Raw genomic sequence first — 20,810 nt, 5'->3', positions numbered from 1 at the left:
CTGCTCTCCTCCCTCCCTCGCTCGCTCAGCCTCCTCGCCATCCCCGCCCCTGTCTCCGCCCCTCCCCGCAGCCATTGGCCGAGGGTCCGCCAATGGCGACCGGAGCGGCAGCCTTGAGGGACTGCATATGCAAAAGCGTCGCTTAATATTCATGAGTTGCTTTTGGGGCTTTAAGTCGTTGATTAGGACAGCGGCACAGCTTTCCGTCCCAACTGCCCGCCTGGCTGGCTGACTGTGTGTGCGCCTATAGCCCCCCTCTCACCGGCCATACACACACACACACACACACACACACGCACGCACGCACACACGCTTTCTGCCATCAACACACACCCACAGCAGATCAGTTCAGGCAGCGCTCAGACCGCTAAACTGTGTCGCTCCCTCCAAGTGGAAGCAAGGACCAAAAGAGATTGGAGAAAGAAGAAGAAGAAGAAGAAGGGGACACATTTTGAAACTTTTTAAGATCTTTTCAAAAAACATTGCTTTTTTTTCTCTGGAGGAGGTTGACATGACAATGACCCGCTTTCGCCGATGGATTTGGTAGGACACCCGCTTTCCGAGTGTTTTTTCATGCACTCTGAACAAGAGTAGGTAAATTTTACCTTTTGTTCTAATTGGTCCACTCATCACTCAGCTTGTCATTGTCTTCCACCGGCTGTCGGTGTGTTAAGAGTTGCTGTGAAGGTTGTTTCTGCATTCAAAGTGTGTGTGTGCGCATGTGTGCAGCTCTTATTGTGGTGGAATGCTCACCTCACACCTGAGCGCATGACACACAGAACACACACTCTCTCTCGTGACACTTTCTAAACACACCAAGTTTGACGTATTGTCCTTGAAGTCTTCCCCAGCTCTCTGTCTGCATGCGTGTGCGTGAATGTTTTAAGTGTGTATTCATCCAAGCAGATCATGAACAAGGTAGCGCGGCGCAGAGGTCACACGCGTCGCACTCTGAAACGGCAGGACGAGGGCCGTAAGAGTAGAGAAGACGAGGATGAAAAGAGGGGAAGTGCGCTCTTGAATGCCAGAGGAGGGAAAATTACGGGCGGCTGACTCAGCGTGTGGCCCCCGCGCACGAATTAGACACCAACACATACATTAGACTCATACGCTCCAACAAGCACGTTGCTCCTTTCATTAAGCACTTTGCTCTTTTAGGTGTGTGTAGAAGACCGCTATGCACTACTAACTGGACAGCAATGTGTGCGTTCATAACATTAAAAGTAGATTCAAATGCGTCGTACACTCTTTGGAATCCATTCTGTGGTTTCCATGCAAAAGCAGTCATGATGTGTTGTTGACTGAACTGGAGTGATGAGTGAGATGCGCAAGGTGACAGTTGTGTTTGCATCAACATTTGCAGGCACTGGAATCATCAGCACCAGGCCAGGAATTTAACGTATGAGGAAAAAGTTGCACGTTTGTTCTATATCCATGTGTGTCAAGGTTTGTCAGGAAAAAGGTCAGTTACGCCACAGCACTTAAAAGCCATTTAAAAGTCTTTGCAATAGAAAGTTTCATGTGTAAATGTGAAAAGGAAAAACCAAATCAAATCAGAGGTCAATGTTGGATTTACTGATGTGTATTTTTTAGATTTAATTGAAATGTGTTGTGTGATTTGAATGATTTGGTTTCTTCAGAACAATGCTTGGACTTGATCATTTTTCAATTCATTTTTTTCCACATCACATTTCAGCTGTGAATGTGAACTCCTTTGTGGACTTATAATTAATAGTATAAAATCACATCACTTTTTTCCCCAATCATTTAAAATCTCAATCTTGAATATAGGCTTAGGGAATTGAAGTCTTAAAACCATTTTATATTCCGCCGTGAAACAAAAAAACAATCACCTACAAAAAGAAAAAAAAGAAAAAAGAAAACACTATGTGTGTGTCTGCTGATCTTTCAGCGCCAAACCAGCGCAACCAGTTTGCGAGGCGCACACAGTATAATTGCAGTTTCAGCACTTTCCGTCATGTTTCGCTCAATGTTCAGGTGAATCGACTTGTGCAAAAAAAGTAGTGTTGTGACATTTTAAAGTATGTATAATGTAAAACAAGAAATTTAACAAAGACATAAGCAGTTTAAAATGTACGTCGTGACAATTTGAGCAAAGCTTTCCTATCATCCAGGCGGATTCCGCTCCCCTGCTGTGCTCTCAGGCACTGCTTTCCAACACTAATTAAAGTATTAGGAATGGTGATGATACTGATAAGAATAATAACAAAAATAACATCAACAACAAGTGCCGCTTAAGCTATTAACTAATTACCCCCCCTTCCCTCCCACAGCCCCCCCGCCACACCACCCCCCGCCCCCCATCATATACATACATTAGCATATCATTAAAGTGTAGTTTCTTCAGTGACTGTCGAATTTGCTCTTTTTCATCGGCAAGCGGGATGAAAAAGCGTCATCGCGGCGGCCGTGCATGCACATCATGAAGGCGACCATCGCAAGATAAAATGAGCTCCATCACACTGATTTTCCTCTCAGGATTTTTGCATCGGAATTATTTCTAGATTGTTCTTCGTGTGGGATTTTCTTTATAAAAACATGAACTGTTTCAGACAAAGTAAATCCACTTACTACACGTGGTGTGAACATCAGAATTATATGAACCAATCAAATGATGATGATGGTGAGTTTCACCAAGTATGCAGTTTTTTTGTTTGTTTTTTTCAACTAATATGTTTAGCAGGCAAATATTGAACCTATATTTTTAGATTACAATTTATTTAAAATTTAACCTTTTTAAAAAAAAACATACAAATCTTTATTTGAGGAATTCCACTTGAATGCTTAGCTATTTAGAATATTTAACATTTGTAATAACGAGTAAAGATTTAGAACTGTGCAAGCATGCTTAAAAAGATGGAAATGGTGTGCCTTTGCTCTTTTTCAAGTGTCATTTAAAAAAACATTTGACTTAATTCAACAAAAAATATAGAATTGTTGTGCAATGGGCTTTTATATATATATTTTGTTTAATAATTCTTGAGTGAGGGAAAGCGAGCAGTAGCGAGAGCAATAGAGAGAGAGAATCTGACTGGTGGGAAGGAAAAAGGAGGAGGGGGGTCGACCAAAGAGAGATTGCGTAAATTAAAATCCTTTTAATCTCCTTATAAAATCATTTACTTAATTCATCTGTCAGGGCATGTCAATATGTGCAGCGCTGATTTGTTGGCTGTGTTTGTGTGTGCATGTGTGTGACCCATAGCTGGCCTGTGTGAGGAAGTGTTCCTCCCTTTTTTTCACATGTTCATTCGCCCGTCCCTCTGTCCCGATGGCATTTGTTATCTGTCAGGTTTGTCCTCATGTCCACTCACCGACACATACGCACACACACACACACACACACACACACACAAACACGTACCTACACACAAGCGGCGGCCTCGCTCTCGTGTGAAGGGTCTGAGCATTCCGGCAGTAATTTGGTCCCCGTAAAGAGAGACGGACGGATGCAAAGGAGTCAGACACATGGAGGGATAGGTGGGTAGAAGGAAGAAGAAGAGAGAGTGGGGGTGGTTGCTTTTGTCTGACACCCCTGCTCTTCGGCGAGTGGTCTGCCGAATGCACGAACGCACACATGGCTCCACACACACACACGCACGCACACACAAACACGCATACACATTCTAGAACATGCTCGCCAATGAAAAAGTCTTACTTTGTTTGTCTGTCAAGACACTCAAACGACAAGACAAGCCTTGATGATGCGAATTTGACTGTTACCCTCAATCAATCAGTGTGTGTGTGTGTCGTGGCTCAATGGCGGCCTTGATGTGTTGAAAGAGCAGTGCGAGGGGACTGTACCAGCTGTGACACACACTCACAGCAATTAGCCATGAGACCGCAGCCAAGCCAAACGTGTGTGTGTGTGTGTGTGCGCGCGCGTGTTTTGTGTGATTGAATGCCAAAGAGCTGATTGAAAGAACACAGAGCGAGAGAGAGCAAGAGAGTGATGTATAGTGAGGGGCAATCCCGCTCATCCGACCCCCCCCCCCCCCCCATCCCAACCCCCTTGTATCCCGCTCCCCTTCCCTCCTTTCCACATCTGATCCAGTCCGCATCCATTCGTCCAGGCGATCCATACATCACAATGTGCATTCATTATTATCGCTAATATCGCTATCTATCAAGTCATTTGCGACTCCGCTGAGAAGGATTCTGCTTACCTTCCATGTATTGACTGCTTTAAATGAGATTTAGACTTAATTTCTTCATTTGGCAGGTTCAAGTAATGCGCGAGAAAAGGGTTTTTTCTTCACCCCATCGTCCTAGTGGTACATTTGAAATTACTGCAGCTGGAGTTCGAAGTACTTCCGTCAAGCAGCAAAGTTGCAATATTATGAGAAAAAGTTTTTGAGTAAAGTTGCGATATGAGGAAAAAAAAGTACAATATTCCATGAATAAAGTCTGAACGTGAAAAAAAGTTGTAACTTTATGAGAATAAAGGTTGCACTATTAAAATGTCACCCCCCCCCCCCCCCCCCCCCCCACCCTCCCATTTCAGTTTCCAAGAGATGGAAGAAGTCGAATTTTTCACTTATCTAAGCAGGACTGGCCATTTTCATTATTTGGTTATTTACCTATTCATTCCGAAACTGCAATTCCTTTTATGGACAGCAGCCTCGTCTACTTCCTCTTGTCCAGGTGCCCTTAAGCAAGGCACCCATTCCCTTGCCCCCAGAGTCAACTGCAGTCACTGATATCTCTCCTTGCGTCTCTGTGTGGTGTAATGCACACACAACAACATAAAGATAGACCAGACGGACAATTGAATTGTCCCTCAGGGATTCAAATTTCTTGGGTCGCAAATACATGAATCATATGCAGGGTAAAGAACAAAACAGAATAGAATAAAATAGAACTTTATTGTCACTGTTATAGGAACAATGAACATCAGTTAAGCAGCATAGAAGGTAAAATATTAGGAAAAGATCAGAAACACAAATATAAAAAAAACCATTCACAGTTTGGGAGTGTGTAAATATTGTGACATAGAAGTAGTATGATGTCATTATTTACATTATATTGTACTGGATTTGGTAGTGTAATGGGGTATCTATGAAGATGTACCAAATGCTGTCCCAGGTGGAAAATATGCGGATGAATTTTTATTTTTATTTTTTAAATCAAGCGATGAGCATATGAGCAGGTGTGTTTGTGTATCACGTGGTGCTCGCGGCTTGTAACGTTGGCCCTAATGGGAGGAGACAGCACAGACCAGGTCACAATAGAGCAAATTTAGACGGAGAGGTGGCGTGCGTGAGGGAATGCAGGTGAGACAGAGGAAAAGGAGACGTTCAAAGTCCCGCCTCGTATAATTCGGTTGTCGGGCTGCGTGCATAAAGCGGGGTGGGGGGCAGAAGGGAAAGGAATATTGGAAAGGGGAGGAGAGTGGAAAGAAATGGATGACCATGCCACCTGCAGACTGACAGTGAAATATTCCAGCACTCGTCCTGCCATCATGCTTCATGTGGCAGATGCACGTCTCACTTTACATTCATTTCCTTCCCGCGCAAATTGTTTTCACGTTGATGTTTTTTCTCCATTGAGTTGAAACGCATGATCATGGTCAGTTAGTCAGTTGGTATTGTAAAGAAAATGTTCTTGCTTAACTCATTGAATGTTTTGTAATGTCAATTGAATAAATCCAAATGGGGAAAATAAGAGGAACTTTCAATGCGAAATTACGTTGGAAAATTTGACTTGCATTCTTCATACATTTAATGAAAAACTACTAAAACCTTAAATCTTGAACTGAAGTTAGATTCTATTTTATGTGTGAATATAAATGAGGCCGTTCTTACGTTTAGGAGTAGTTGAAAATCTTTTTTTTTTTTTAACTACAGACAACTAACAATCCACATATATTTTCCCCTAGAAGTGGGTGACATGGTTGTGAATGTAGCTGATTTGTACAAGATTTATGGAAGATTAATTGAGGATAAAGGTCTTCACAGAGAATGAATTTGGTTTGAACTGACCGTATGAGCAACAAAAATAAGCCTAATAAGCATTACGAATGCGCGTCACACAAGTCAAATATTTTTGCTCTATATAAATTGCCATCTGCCTTTCACAAAACTCTAATTTTCTTAAATTACAGCAAAAAATAAGCCCTTGAAAACATGTCGCACTGTATATCCATGCAAACACAAGCGGAAATTGTTAGCACATCGTGCCCTCAGGAGGGTTCATCGCAGGCGATCCTCACTCTTCTTCTTCTTCACTGCGGATAATTTATCTCTGCTTCATCCCGTTCTTCCTCCACCATTTACCTCCCAACACTCGCACCTTCTCGACCCTCCCCCGTCCAGGCCCCTCCCGTGCGGAGCTGTCACCTTTCGGCACCCGCTCAGTCCCTATTAAGAGCGACAGCCCATCTGCCGCCTGCCCCGCTAACAGCTCCCGTCGCTAACGCTAACATGTACGCACAAGTGCATCCGCGCGCGCTCACACACACACACACACACACACACAGGATACTGTATTGAGCCCCATCTGCCCTGTATGCCAACATGAGAGCAATGTAGTCACACACCTTTATATATGAATTTGTAATCCATTGTGATTGGCATGCATAATAATTTACAAAAAGTTTAGCACGGAATTATTATTTTGCAGCCGCGCTGCTGTCCGGCAACACTTTAGAAGGAGCGCATACATAAACCACTGCAGTGACGCACTTTAAAAACAGCCCTGCCTCAACGCACGCTGCTAACATGGCGGACATGATGCAGTCCCGGGATAAACGCTAAGGCATATTATTTTCATTGGATTTATAAATTTAAAAAAAGATTTTCAAAGCTTGCTAAGAGTTTTCAACTCATTACAGTTGTTTCTGTATGAAGTCCCTAAAACATACATTTGCAGAAGTATTGGCATTCGACTGTTTTGGGATTTAACTATTTTAAGTAATTCATTAAAGAAATGTAACCCCAAAATATTTCTGTTTTGATATGTCTGATTACTGTGCACTTCTTGTATAAACCCCCTAAAGCAATCTTTTTATGGCACAATATTTTCATCGCATTTATAAATAAAGAAAAAGCGTTTTCCAGTTCACCAACATTTTTCAGCTAATTAAAGTGTTTTGTATGAACTCCCTAATACAAAACGGTTGTCCACTATTACTGCGCACTTCTTGTGTGTATGTATGTGTGTGTGTACGCACACCACTGCAACACTTTTGTTTTTCTATAAAAGTCATTAAAAAAAACTAATCATTTTCAAGTAATGCTAAAATACCTCACATTTTGACTAATGAACTTTTTGTGAACTCCCTAAAACACATCCTTCTTTAACATGTGTGCAAAAAAAATCTGTGTTCGAATCCTTGAATCGATTAATGATACACATTCAATATTTTCTAAAATAATCAATAAAACAAAGCTTTTATCCCTGCAGAACAGCATTAGAGTCTTTTGATTGATTATTTGTAATACATTCTTGACGTCCCGTTTTAACTTGTCGGTTATCACCCATCAGAAGTGCAAAATGAGGTCAGTGTTGTTTCTGTTCCTGGTTGCCAACCTTTCAGCAGAGATTTCACCTGATAAATTACATTTTTTATTTCCCCTGACCATCTTCTAATACATAGAATTTGCAGTTAATTTGAGCAAGCCTATATTAGCAGTGTTAATAATAGTAAAATAACCCAAATATTTGTATTTGTCTGCAGTAATTTTCTGTTGCATTTGTTGTGGTGACGTCACACTGTCTAACAGGGTAATTAGGGTACAGTCGTGTGTGTGCATGCATGCATGCGTGTGTGTGTGTGTGTGTGTGTGTCTAGGTGTGTGTGTGTGTGTGTGTGTGTTGATGTATGCGAGTGTGTAGTGGCATTTGTTTCCTTCAGGGGTAGGTGCCTTTTGCATTAGTAAGAATGGCAACTGTCTCATCAATCACTACATCTGCATGTCACACACACACACACACACACACACTGGCATGGTCATTCTATGCACAGATGGGCCAGTGACACATGAGCGCGTCACCAAGACTCACACACGTGTGCTCGCGCACGCACGCAGTTTGGAATAGGTTGAGTAGAATCACAGTTCAACAATTTAATGTTTAGCAATTGATATTTTCAACTTGACTCTTTTGAATGCAGAACAGATTAAAATATTCCAAATCATCACCAAAATGTTCCACATTTTGCATCTGTTTTAAAAAAAAAATACTGTAGTGTCATTCTGTCAGACTGCTTATAATACAATCTCTTATGTTCAAAAACATATTTTAGGTGGAATTGAATCTCTGGGATTGAATGCCATACACATCTCATAACAATTATTATGGAGGAATTTAGTTAAATAACTGGAAATGTCATTTAAAAAATATATATATAAAGAGCATATTTTCCTTTGTATTTTAATCAGGAAATTGTTAACTAATTTGCCTCTTCTGTAATCTCTGCTGCCTCATCGCATAGTGGAGTACATATTTAACAGGCGGGTAAAGGGATTCAAACCAGCAACACTACTGTACTGGAAGCGCGTCCGTTGGCGATGACACCAGGACACTTTCCAATGGAGGGGGGGTGGAGGGGGGGAACAAAAAAAACTGCACTATGAAGTGTTTTCTGTCTATATAGCATTGTGACATGGCAACCAAAGCCAATAAGAGTGTGGAGCAGCAAACTATCGATTGGTCCTATTCACCAGAGTGGAACTAAAACCAACAAATTACACAACCCCACCCTCCACCTCTCTCTACATGGAGCCAGAGAGGGAGGGAGGGGGCTTCTGGATTGGTCTGATCCTCGCCTCCTTACACACACAGTTACAGGTCACAATATTAGTCACACCCACAGTAATAAGTAATAAGATTCATTAATTTCAACGTTTATTATTGTTGTAGTATGCAGTGTTATAGAATTGTTTTTTTTTTATTTTGTTTATCTTATCTAGCGACACGACAGGGTGCAAAATTGGCTTTGACCTCAGCAAAAGTCTCCTTTTCCTCTCTCGCAGCCCGTCTGTTATAATCAATTAAGTTTTTAGCAAAGGATAATTTTGATTGCATTGACTGCGGTGACCTTATCATTCCAGCGACAACCTCTCCCCTGACACCGCGCTGCCTTTGATTTCACACATCGTGCGTCACCCTCCAGGGCTTTTTGCTTTTTATTCCCTCCGTCGGATGGCCTTATTCACAGTCAGAAAAGCCCCGACTAGGCAGCCTGGTTGGCGAAAGCACATATTGACACATTTAGGGAGCAAAGTCGCGTGTTTAAATTGTCCTTCTTGGTCATTGTGTATTTTTTAATGAAATGTTCAATGTTTACCTCCACAAAATGAATTTTTGTTTTAGCCACACATGCTGGAAACTCATGTGAATATGCGCTCTTGTCTGTCATTCAACATTTGGCTTCCATTTGTCTGTTCACATAGCTTCTACTGCATGCATTTTCATACTGAAATCTATTTTAATGTTGTTTATTGCTGAGCCATATAGTTAGCCTAATAGGATAATTGCCTTAGTAATTTCGAAATCTTTTTTAGAAAACAACAAACGAGTCCCAATTCCACCTTTTTGTATTCCTTGACCTGGATGACTGGCAATCTACACAGAAATGGATGAACAAACACAATTTTTAGCAAACATGATATTTTGTATTTTATTGACATTGTGACAGTCAGTTAAAAATGACGGGCAATTATGCTTTTAAGCTACTAATTCATGTAAAAGTAGATTTTTGACCTTACTAAACAAGATGTACTTTCTTACCACTTAATATCTGCATCTTTTTGGTTATATATAGCCAAACAACAAATCTCCCCCCCCCCCAGTTATACGTGTTGATGAGCATTTTCACTGCTGTCTTCCAGAATGAACTTATCGAAGGGCCCACTGGTGAACAGCAGCACTGACGACAGCTCCAAGTCGACGTACGTTAAATGCGGCGCTGGCGCCTGGAGGATGCACCAGAGCTACGAGCCCCTCGAGGCCAACCACATGAGAGACCCACATGCCCTCTACAACCCAAGGTAACACCCGCTGAAAGACAGTCTTCATTTACACATTTTACGGTAATGTGCAAAAGTATGAGGCCACCAATAGCTTTCTTGTTTTAATGACGTTTTCATTGCTGTCATTTTGGCATAGTAAAGGACAGATATGAGCTGTGTCAGAAAACATCCAGGACTGGTGTCACAAAAGATTTATACAACAAACTACAAGTGTTCCCCTTTGAAGTCCCCCTGGAGTCTAACACACTTTCCCAGCCTTCCCTGCCACGCATTCATGCACGCCCGGAAGGATTCCCCATCTCCGTCATCACAGCCATATTGATATAGTCCACGACTTCAAAACGGGTCCCCTTGATGACCCCCTCGAAAGAAAATCACACAGAGGCAGGTCGGGTGAGGAAGGCGGTTGCTCAAGCAACTGGTCTTTTTTTTTGGTAAGGAAGTGTCGGATGCTCACAGCATCGTGAGCAGGTGTGTTGTCATGGCGAAGCAGCAATAAGCGGACTGAACAAAGCAAAAGATACAGGATCTCTTTGTAGACATGCTGGTTGATCGTCTGGCCCATATTGCAGAGGAAAACTCGGACTTTGGATTTGAAATACAGTATATCTTTAATGACACCAGTTCTAGATTTTTTTTATGACACACTTTGTAAGGAAGGGGAAAAAAATTCCAACAAGAAATGGCATTTTGGTGACAATCGCGATCAAGCTGCGGATTTGGGAATTTATTTCCACAATTTGTAGATCAGTCAGCTTGCCAGAATCATAATGGCACTGCCATTTTGTTTACTATCCTTACTGAACCAGGAAGTATTTATTCTCTTTGGTTTGACCTTGGTGGAGGGCTGCAGACTAGTTTTGTACGGTCATTAGGGCATTTCCAAAAATGCTGGCCCAAGTACTGTAAAATCCTCTCCAGTGGATAATGTAACATTATCACTCAAAGAAAGCCTGGACAAAACCAGTGAACACAGCTTCATTATTCCCAACATTATTCTTATACTGGTATATTTTTACTTTATATGTGGTACATCGCAAGAAAGTGGTCTTAATTTTCACACTCAATATTACAAATAAGCCTTAAAACAAACTTGAACTAACTCCAACCAAGTAAAATGAAACTGTGGGCTTCCATATTTAGAACCAGAACTGTAAATACGCCACTTGTTTCATGTCCAAACACAGCGAGCACATTCCTCTTCCTTTCTCGTTGCCTGACGTCTCTCTCTTGTTCAGTCTTTTAATCAGTCTGAGTTTGCCTGGAGAAGCCATAGAGACGCAATATTCTCATTGTAAGTAGGTAAGATTTGCTCCTAATTGGCAGTCTTTTGTTTTATTGTGTTGTGGCATTTCTGCATACGTGTTACACGTCATTGCAGCTTGTTGGGTATATTGATATATAAGTCTAACAAAAACCTCGTGGCCCTAATGGGCAGTGATTTGGATTTTTTTCCCCTTCAAATGAAAACCCATTTGTTAGTTTTGAATTAATTTACAACCTGTTGCCACGTTATCGACGAGCGAGTGCATTGTCGCGGTGCAACTTTCAAAGCCCTTCAGTTATAAGTATGTGTCAGCGCACGCGTGTGTGTGTGTGTGTGTGTGTTTGTGTTTGTATGCAGACTGGAAGTCTTAGGCCAATAGGATTTCAGGGTTAGTCTGGGTCAAGCCAATTAGAGGTCTGGCAAACCTTTCTCACGCAGTCTCTCAGCCAATCACTGAAGGGAGCATTACATGCACCCTCTATGTGTGTCTGTGTGCATATGTGTGTGTGTCACACCATTGCGTTAGAAAGAAATGCTGCATTAATTTTGAAATGTATTGGTTGCTAATATTTTGCCCCTCTCATGTAGCAAAGTATGGTAACCAAATTATTAGAAACTGCAGTGCCTAGACCCTAAAACTGAAGATTAAGTAAATGGTGTATTTATTCCCCATATGAAATACATCTGTGCCATAAAAAAAACGAACTTTTATTAAAAAATAATTTGATCATTTTCCATATTCACACCCAAGCAGAAGGCCAGCATCGGATCACGACCTCCTACTGTGTTGATAAGATTTATTTGCACTGTTTACGACACACGCACACACGTGCACACTGTAATTGCCGTTCCTAAAGGTCAACGTTAAAAAGTTATTTGAAATATTTGATACGCCTTAAAATTGCAGATTCTATTCCGATGAGAAGTGCATTCCATTTAATGTTATCAAGCTTTAAAAAAAAATCCAACATAAAATGTTTTAAGACTTACACATTTGCTGTTGTTATTTTCTTAAATTACATATTTTCTACTATTTTACATGTTTTTACATGGTGCTATAAAGTTGCAAGGTAATTCGGGGGATATGTTTAATTTGTGTTGGATTTCTGCTGCTTTCATTGGATGGCAACAATATTATTCCCCATTTTATTTAGGCCATCAACCCATGGGAATGTGATTAATGTCAGCCAGCCACGCACCGCTGGCACATGCACACGCACACACACACACACATTGCTGTAAACTGAGCCCAATGTGATCATAATGATAAAGCAGATTGCCTTAACACACAGATGGACCTCACAACAGCTCTGCGAGCATGCATGTGCGCGTGCGTGCGTGTATGTGTTTGTGTGTGTGTCTGTGGACAATGCTGATTGGATTGCAGATTTATAGAAGAGGATTACTGGCAGAGCAGAGAGAGAGCGAGAGGGAGAAAGAGAGACAGACTTTCAGAGACTCACCTCTCATTAACTTCCACCCCCTTCACCCTCGCTCACACACACACATGCACACTTATACAGACACAAATATACACAGTGGAGGTCACATGCCAACGTATATTCCTCCTTGCAAAGCGTTGAGAGCGAGCGCGGATGCAAACGCCAGTGGCGGAGGCAGCGGGCCCTCCAACAAACCTGATTATGAGTGGATGTGAATTAGATTCCTTAACAGATGGTCTGGACACCAAGCTCGAAGGTGCATGGGCCAAAGTGAGAGGAGGGAGGGGGCAAGGGAGGTAAAAGCAGCGAGATGATGGGCAGACAGGAGGAATGTCAGCAGCATATGACCATCATATACTGGATGTTGGTTACTGGTGAACAATTGATTTTTTTTTTTTTCTCCTTACAGTCACCTTCATTAATAAGATGAATAGCTAAAATGGCACTGAGTAGAGCACAGGCCTCTGACAGTCCTAATTTAGATCAGCGCTGAATTGTAAACCTTGGTAGATATGTCTGAATTTTGTCACTTAGCATTCATGCATTATTCACGAATACATTGAGAGAAATGTCCCTCTCCCACATTGTCTACAATTTAACAACAAAGAAATTGAACATAACGTTCTTCCTCGCACCATCCCTTCACAATATTTCGCGTCAATAGGTAAAGTCCATTTTGATTTAGCCTTTACTTACCTCAGTCCATAAATCCATTCATTTTCTATGTAGCTTTTCCTCATTAGGGTTGCAGGTGCGCTGGAGCCTATCCCAGCTGACTTTGGGCAAGAGATGGGGTACACCCTGGACTAGTTGCCAGCTAATTACAAGACATGTACACACAAACAACTATTGACACCTACGGACAATTTAGTCTTCAATGAACCTAATATGCATGTTTTGGGCAATGTGGGATGCCGCCGGAGTACCAGGAGAACGCCCGCACAAGCATGAGGAGATCATATAATAATAATAAACCAGTAAAATATAGTTTGATTTCATTATATTTGATTACCAAGAAGAAACAACATGGTTCTACTTCCTTATACTGTAGTGAGGCGTGGCAGTTCAACTATAATACTTACCTATAAAAGGCTAGGCCTTCAAAATAACAACTTTTTTTTTTTGTAATAAAGAAGGTTGCAGCGTGGTCAACTAGTGGCTCTCACATCCCCCTTACAGTAGTTAGGTGGGTTTTCTCCAGGTACTCCGGCTTCCTCCCACAGTCCAAAAACATGCATGTTAAGTTTATTGAAGACTCTAAATTCTGTGTCAAGGGGAAAATGTGAACCCTTTTGTTTCATTTATTTGATATGAACATCACAAGAACATTGGACAAACCAGAAGCATTTCTGGAAGTTTTAGCACGAATGCTGATTCTCAACTCTTGTCCACAGGAGGCGTGCAATATAACATATATACCGTACATATAATACAAAGTAAATAAAAGACAGGATTGTAGATAGCGTATAGACAAGTCAATTAATCCATTGTTAAATCAGTATCATGGCAAGTAGTTTCCACACTAAGCATCTACATTTTCATGTGTGCAGCTTAAGCCATTTTTTTAGGTCCCTGACAAAAATTGTAGGCTCAGTCTCCAAATGATGCATTGTTGTGAGTGTGAACGGTCATATGTCCATATGTTCCCTGCGATTTGCTGCCGACTAGTCCAGGGTGTTCCCTACCCTCTGGCCCAAAGTCAGATGCGATAGGCTCTAGCTCACCCGCCACACTAATCAGGACCAGCTCTCTGGAAAATGGATAGAATAAACCTTACACCAAATACATTTTATATAATCTCCAAACTATTCAAAATTATTCCACTGATGATAACCTGGGCAGTCCACAAAATGTCAAAAACAGTCATTTATGTTAAACAGTTTGTAATCCTCAGTCCTCGGCCAATACCGAACAATCCGACTTTGGATCAGCACCACACCTTAACAGGCTTCAATACGTTGCGTCTGCACCAAACTGTTACAGGTTCTTCCCTGGACCAAATAACAAAAAAGTAAAAGAAACACACTGCCTTGGTAGACTTACATGTATAGCCTACATTTTCCTCTCCCCTTACTATTAACATGCACACTAAATACAAACACAGTCCAGGCTATAGCCCGGATATGCTGCAGCTTACTCGATACCCTAATGAGGACAAGTAAAAGGAGAAAATGGAAGGACGGAAGGATCGGGATAATATTTAGAGAGTATTTTCAAGTTTGGGGCCCCGTGTGCATGTATTGTCCCTCGCGCCTCTGGTCATCCCTCACGGTGATGGATAGGTGTAAATCATGGCAATCCTGTCGTGACAGCCCAATTTTCTCAAATCTGATCTGCTTAAAGAATTCAGCTCACTTGTGTCTCCTCGCCTCCATTTGTACTTATCCTCCAATGTACTCGGCCCCCACCTCCTCATTCCCTCAAATGTACTCCCATTTTACTGCGCACGCTGGCTTTTACGGCCTCTCTCTTTTTCCTTCCACATTTCCTCCTTGTCGCTTCGCCGCATCCTGCCCTCGCGCTCCCTCCCGTGTCACATTTGAAAGCCCTGTCATATTTACTAGAGTGGAAATCCTCTTTCACCATCTGCTTAATAAAAAATTTGCTTTTAATCCGATTCGGGATATTTTGTTTTTTTTTAAGTACTTATTTTTATTATACTTCTGTGCAATTTCATCTGTTGCCCGGCTCTCTATCTGTCCTACTGCCAGGGAGCGGGAAAAGGAAATGTCAGCGTGTGGAAAAGGCTGCTGCACCGTGAATACTTGATGATAACACTTTGAATACACGCTCACACACACACACACGCACATGCACGAGTTGAACACTAACCTTGATCACTGACCTTTCTTTTCTAAAAGAACCAGCCCGTTTCCATCCTTTTATGCATGCACATTTCCTTCCACTGTCATCTGAAAACGTGGACTAAGCCTGAATTGGATCAAATCATTACTCATTGAAATCAATGAGCTGTGTCTATACAGTGGTGTCTTGAGATACAAGTATAATTCATTCATTCATCATTCTTGTAACTTGTAATGTGAAAATAGCACTCGATAATATTGTCCTTATTCCACTTAAAAAAAAAACAAAGTAAGAACATGATTAAATAGAATGTAAAGAATTAAACAGTTTGTGCATCATGATTTAATGCTTCATTTCAGTTCATTGTATTGCTCCTTTTGGCGGTCAAGCAGACTCAAACGAGTCACCACTACTCTCAGGGATTCAGTAAGATACAATAATATTAGTAAATCTTTTCCATAGGATAAAGAATATATGCTTGGGAATGTTGCGATATTGTCTGTCTACATGTGTGGTGCCACCTTTTGTGTTGAAATATCTTTTGCTTAAGGCAGGGGTGTCAAACTCATTTTTGTCTCGCCCCGCATTGTAGTTATGATTTCCCTCAGAGGACGGTTGGAACAGTGAAACAATATAAATGTTGAATCACCAAATCATATTATTACCATTATACAACAAATTGAGGGATAACTAGTTTTTAAATCAGAAGAGAAGGATAATAGTTTGTTCAAGTATTGTTTAAGTTACTGTAAAATAAGGGATTGGTAACAGAAAAATGCAATATCTCAACATTATTGTTTATTATTATAACAATTTGGAATTTGGGTACAGATTTTAGCAAAAATCACGGAGGTTGACGAGCATGATTTGCTTTCGCGGGCCACATAAAATGATGTGACGGGCCGCATCTGGCCTATGGCTTAAGGGGTTATAACACCACAACTATCAGTGGTATTCGTTAGCCTGTCAATGGCGTGTTCCATTTTGAGTTTTCATTAAGCTAGCAGTTATGTGACACAAGAGTCTCTGCTAGGATGAAGGGCAAAGTTTATAAAACAGTGGTGAGGCCAGCCATGATGTACGGATTAGAGACAGTGGCACTGAAGAGACAACAGGAAGCAGAGCTGGAGGTGGCGGAAATGAAGATGTTGAGGTTCACTCTCGGAGTGACCAGGTTGGATAAAATTAGAAATGAGCTCATCAGAGGGACAGCCAAGGTTCGATGTTTTGGAGACAAAGTTAGAGAGAGCAGACTTCAATGGTTTGGACACGTCCAGAGGAGAGAGAGTGAGTATATTGGTAGAAGGATGATGAGGATGGAGCTGCCAGGCAAGAGAGCTAGAGGAAGACCAAAGAGAAGGTTGATGGATGTCGTGAGGGAAGACATGATGGCAGTTGGTGTTCGAGAGGAGGATGCAGGAGATAGGCTCTCATGGAAAAGGATGACACGCTGTGGCGACCCCTAACGGGACAAGCCGAAAGGAAAAGAAGAAGAAGAAGAAGATTAAGCTAGCAGGAGCATCCCTAAGGCAAAGTTGTTTGGTTTCGTTTGACAGTAAAATTCAACTTGGAGTGGAGTTAAACAACATGAAACCTCCTTTTTGAAGAACTGCTCACTAACTACCAAACTGCTGCTTATTATGAAGTGAGTTGAGTACCCTGCCACCATACAGCGCTCGTATCTCAAGTTTGCACTCGCAAGTCAAGGCAAAAGATTGGCCAAACATGTCGACCTGAAGTCGGCTCACTCATATCTCAAGGCACCAATGTATTTTCCTCATTTGCGTACTTGAATATATATCATTGGCCAATAATACTCTCGTATAAGTGACAACATCTAATGAGATCCAACGCAAAAAGATAATAATGCTCAATTTTGAGAGGTACTCATTTGGCAATATATTAACTTTTGTGGTGGTAGTACGTAGTGGTGTACTGTGTACTGCATCACACAGAGAGCTGTTTCTAATATTTTGCAGAATTAAGATCATTCTGCTGTACATAATGTTGTGGCCCGTGAGTGTATGTGTTCATTTGCTCCTCTTCTTGAGGTTTTCAGCACTGTTCTTACAGTGGACAACCACCCTCGTGAACACAGTGACACCCAGCTGATAAAGAAGACAGAAGGAGGGGTTTGCACAGTCAGGATTGTGGTGGGGGGCGGCAAAAGGGGAAGGCGAGAGGGGAGGGGTACACAGTGACAAAGATAGCAGCAGACAGCAACACATTTATCAGCTCGTGCTCACCCGAAAATGACCTAAATCATTTCGATTCTCATCTGACAGCGTTTGAACCCCAAACAAGCTCCCCCTGCTCATGTGTTGACACACACACACTGTCAAATCCAGCTCATCTTTTACTACACTCACACACTTGGAAGGCGAATGTTTCCATTTACAATGTTGAAGAAAGTCTCCTGAGTGGGAGCGCTTTTAACATCTGCACCGTGCAACAACGACTCCAAATTCTTCAGTCGCCGGCCGCTGTTTGGAAAGCTCATAATTCCTAATCAATAGCGTTTGGCTGAGCTTGCCCTGCGTGTGTGCGCACACCCCCAACCGCTCATCCATTCACTTGTGGAGAATGTGGGTGTGTCAACTTTACAAACCCCAGGATGCATCCTAATAGCCCCGCTTGTGGGCCCCTTGTAAGTCTTAGCCCTCATCACACCACAATTTGTGGCGTCTACACATGTGTATGCGGGCTGCCTATTGTACTATATACAGCTGGGTTGTGTGTTGTATGTCTATATGTTACACACAGGAACACTGTGAAAACATTTATTTCTATGCATTTTGGCCACATTGTCCTCGTCTTTTTATGTTTTTCCTCTCCTGTTTTACCTGAGCCACCATTTTGTTCATTCATTGCTTTATATTCAAGAGTGATATTAAGAATGAACTTTACTGTCAGTCCACATTATGAATGAGCTTTGTGTACACGTTGATCCGCTGTGGAGAAAATTAACGAGCCAATTCCTTTTTACAGTGGTGCCTTGACTTAAGAGTGCTCCGACTTACAAGTTTTTACTGATACGAGCTGTTACGAGACGTATTTGCCTTGATTTGCGAGCAAAAATCTTAGATTTAAGAGCTCGATGGTGGCAACAAACTCAACTCACTTCACAACACGCAGCGGTTTGGCAGATAGTGAACATATCGTTAAAAAAGAGAATTCAAGCTGTTTATTGGCACTCCCAGTTCAAGTTTAATGTAAAACTAAACAAAAAACAAACAGAATTATTATAAGTTGTGTATTTCAAACAACCTCATCACTTTGAATGTCCGCTAGCTTCATCCTAACAAACAATGCAAAATGCCAACAAACGATGCAAAACGCCATAGACTGACTAATAAATAGCATCAATAGTTGCGGTGTTAAGACCTTTTAAGCAACTGATCATTTCACACCAACAATGGCGCAACAGGTGTAGACAGACAATATAACAATACTCACAGGTGAATAGTCTTCATCCTCTGCTAAAAGGACTAATATTTTTCACACGGGGGTGTGTGTGTAAATACTTTTTTTTTTTTTTTTTTTTTTTAATAATTCTGAAGTTTGTTGAAAATGCATGGGTACTGGACCACCTCCCCACACGCCCGATACCCTCCACCCACTGCCGCCGCCACCCCTGGAGAACATTGGGGTCCCAGCCACCAACAGGGCCCAACGCAGGAGCCATACTGCCCCCTGGTAGCCAAGGCGCAGACACCAGAGGGAGCACAAAGTGGGGCTGGAACAGATTAATGGCATTTCCATTCATTTCATTGAGGAAATATGATTTAAGATAAGATTGTTTTGCCTAACGAGCGTGGTCATAGAACGAATTAAACTTGTAGGTCAAAGAAACACAGTATTTTTTGATATCAGTGTTGTATTGTGCTTAATAATGATGTCTGGAAGAGTTGTGCCATAGAAGAGGTCTGTGTGGGTGTAAAGTACCCCTTAGCTGATGTCTCGTTGTGCTTCTGTAGACAGCAAACTAGTTGAGATTGAATCAACAACGCCTCTGCTGGTTGCAGCCAAGTATTGCACTCCAACCACTTCCACACAATCGACAGAGGTCGGTAGAGTAAACGAAAATTTTACTGAAGTACTGTTACTTTAGAATAGTATGACTTAAGTAAAAGTAAAAAGTAATAAACCAAATAATTGCTTGAGTAAGACTGAGTATGTACTCAGTGAAAAAAATACTCAAGTACTGAGTAACTAGACGCTAACTTCTGATTTATGATTTTTTTAATCAGAGCTTGAAAATCAAAATAAACACAAATCTAAAATGGGAATGTGCAAATTCAGATATGGCTCAACAATATTACTAACTACAACAATAACGAATTAAATATTTATAAAATAGCATAACATGAAGTCCCTACCAGGCAGCGATTACATTGAAAAACAGGAACAAGGAAACTAAGTGCATGACATCGCTGTTGTTTTTCATAGCGTTTAAGGTAACCCTACATTTCCGCCGTTTCATTGGTGAAATGGAATCACATGTCCCTCGTGGTTACATTGGATTGGTAAAACAGTCACGTGACATGTCAAGTGTCTCTAACAAACTAAAGAAAAAGAAATGGTGCCAGCAATAACAGATACTGTAGATGATAATTCATTGTAGCTCATTGTAATAGAGTCAAAGTAGTGTTTCTTCTTAACGAAAATACTCACGTAAAAGTAAAAAGTATTAGCATTAAAAGTGCAAGTACAATTTATCCCAAAAGTTCCTTAAGTAATTGTAATGGAATAAATGTAGCCGCTTACTACCAACCTCTTTTTGTTTGGCTAAATTGGACACCTGATTGATCCTTGTCTATTCTGTTGTTAGCCTGCAAAGGCATTCTCACGTGGACAGAGATTCACTTTCAAATATACCTTTATCTATATTGCCTTTTGCATGTACCTGTAAAGATTGATATTCATCACTCAGGAATAAAGTATCACACGTGGTGTCTTTACTGGCCGACAGCCCATTTGGGTAGAACACGTGTTGGCCATTATGGCATTGATTGTATGTAATCAGGGGTTTACTCTGCAGCCAATGAAGAGAATTACAGGTTTCCTGCACGTCTAACACTGTAACAATTGATCTGCTCCCTGGTGTGTGTGTTTGATGTGCAGTGGCAAGTGTGTGTTTGTGTGAGATGTAAAAATGACAAAAAAAAAGGGCCGAAAAGATGATAGAAAGAGGGCTCGGTAGGAGGGAAAGTGGTTTTCAACTCTCGCTGTTGGATTTTACTTTGCTCCATTCACTTTAGTCCCATGTAACAACTATAATCATGTCCACACTGTGACTCTATA

The 20,810-nt window shown here is 41.3% G+C and overlaps 1 protein-coding gene across 6 annotated transcripts in view; it reads left to right on the top strand.

Annotated features, from left to right (window-relative positions):
• Positions 1-212: 212 nt before the first annotated feature.
• Positions 213-20,810, top strand: part of esrrga (estrogen-related receptor gamma a) — a 110,166-nt gene continuing 89,568 nt past the window's right edge. For 4 of the 6 annotated variants that reach the window (XM_061765870.1, XM_061765868.1, XM_061765869.1 and 1 more), the window contains exons 1-2: positions 213-590; positions 9,852-10,010. In XM_061765870.1, coding sequence (XP_061621854.1) covers positions 535-590; positions 9,852-10,010 — 215 coding nt within the window. In that variant the 5' untranslated portion in view covers positions 213-534. Of the gene's footprint in view, positions 595-1,254; positions 1,463-9,851; positions 10,011-20,810 lie in introns of those variants that run through there. The other 2 variants (XM_061765871.1, XM_061765872.1) reach the window with 2 other exon arrangements.

Source organism: Phyllopteryx taeniolatus, chromosome 2, assembly GCF_024500385.1.
Source record: "Phyllopteryx taeniolatus isolate TA_2022b chromosome 2, UOR_Ptae_1.2, whole genome shotgun sequence".
Classification (NCBI taxonomy): Eukaryota; Metazoa; Chordata; class Actinopteri; order Syngnathiformes; family Syngnathidae; genus Phyllopteryx; species Phyllopteryx taeniolatus.
Note: the sequence above shows the minus strand (reverse complement) of the source record. Positions and strands in the feature narration are given on the sequence as shown.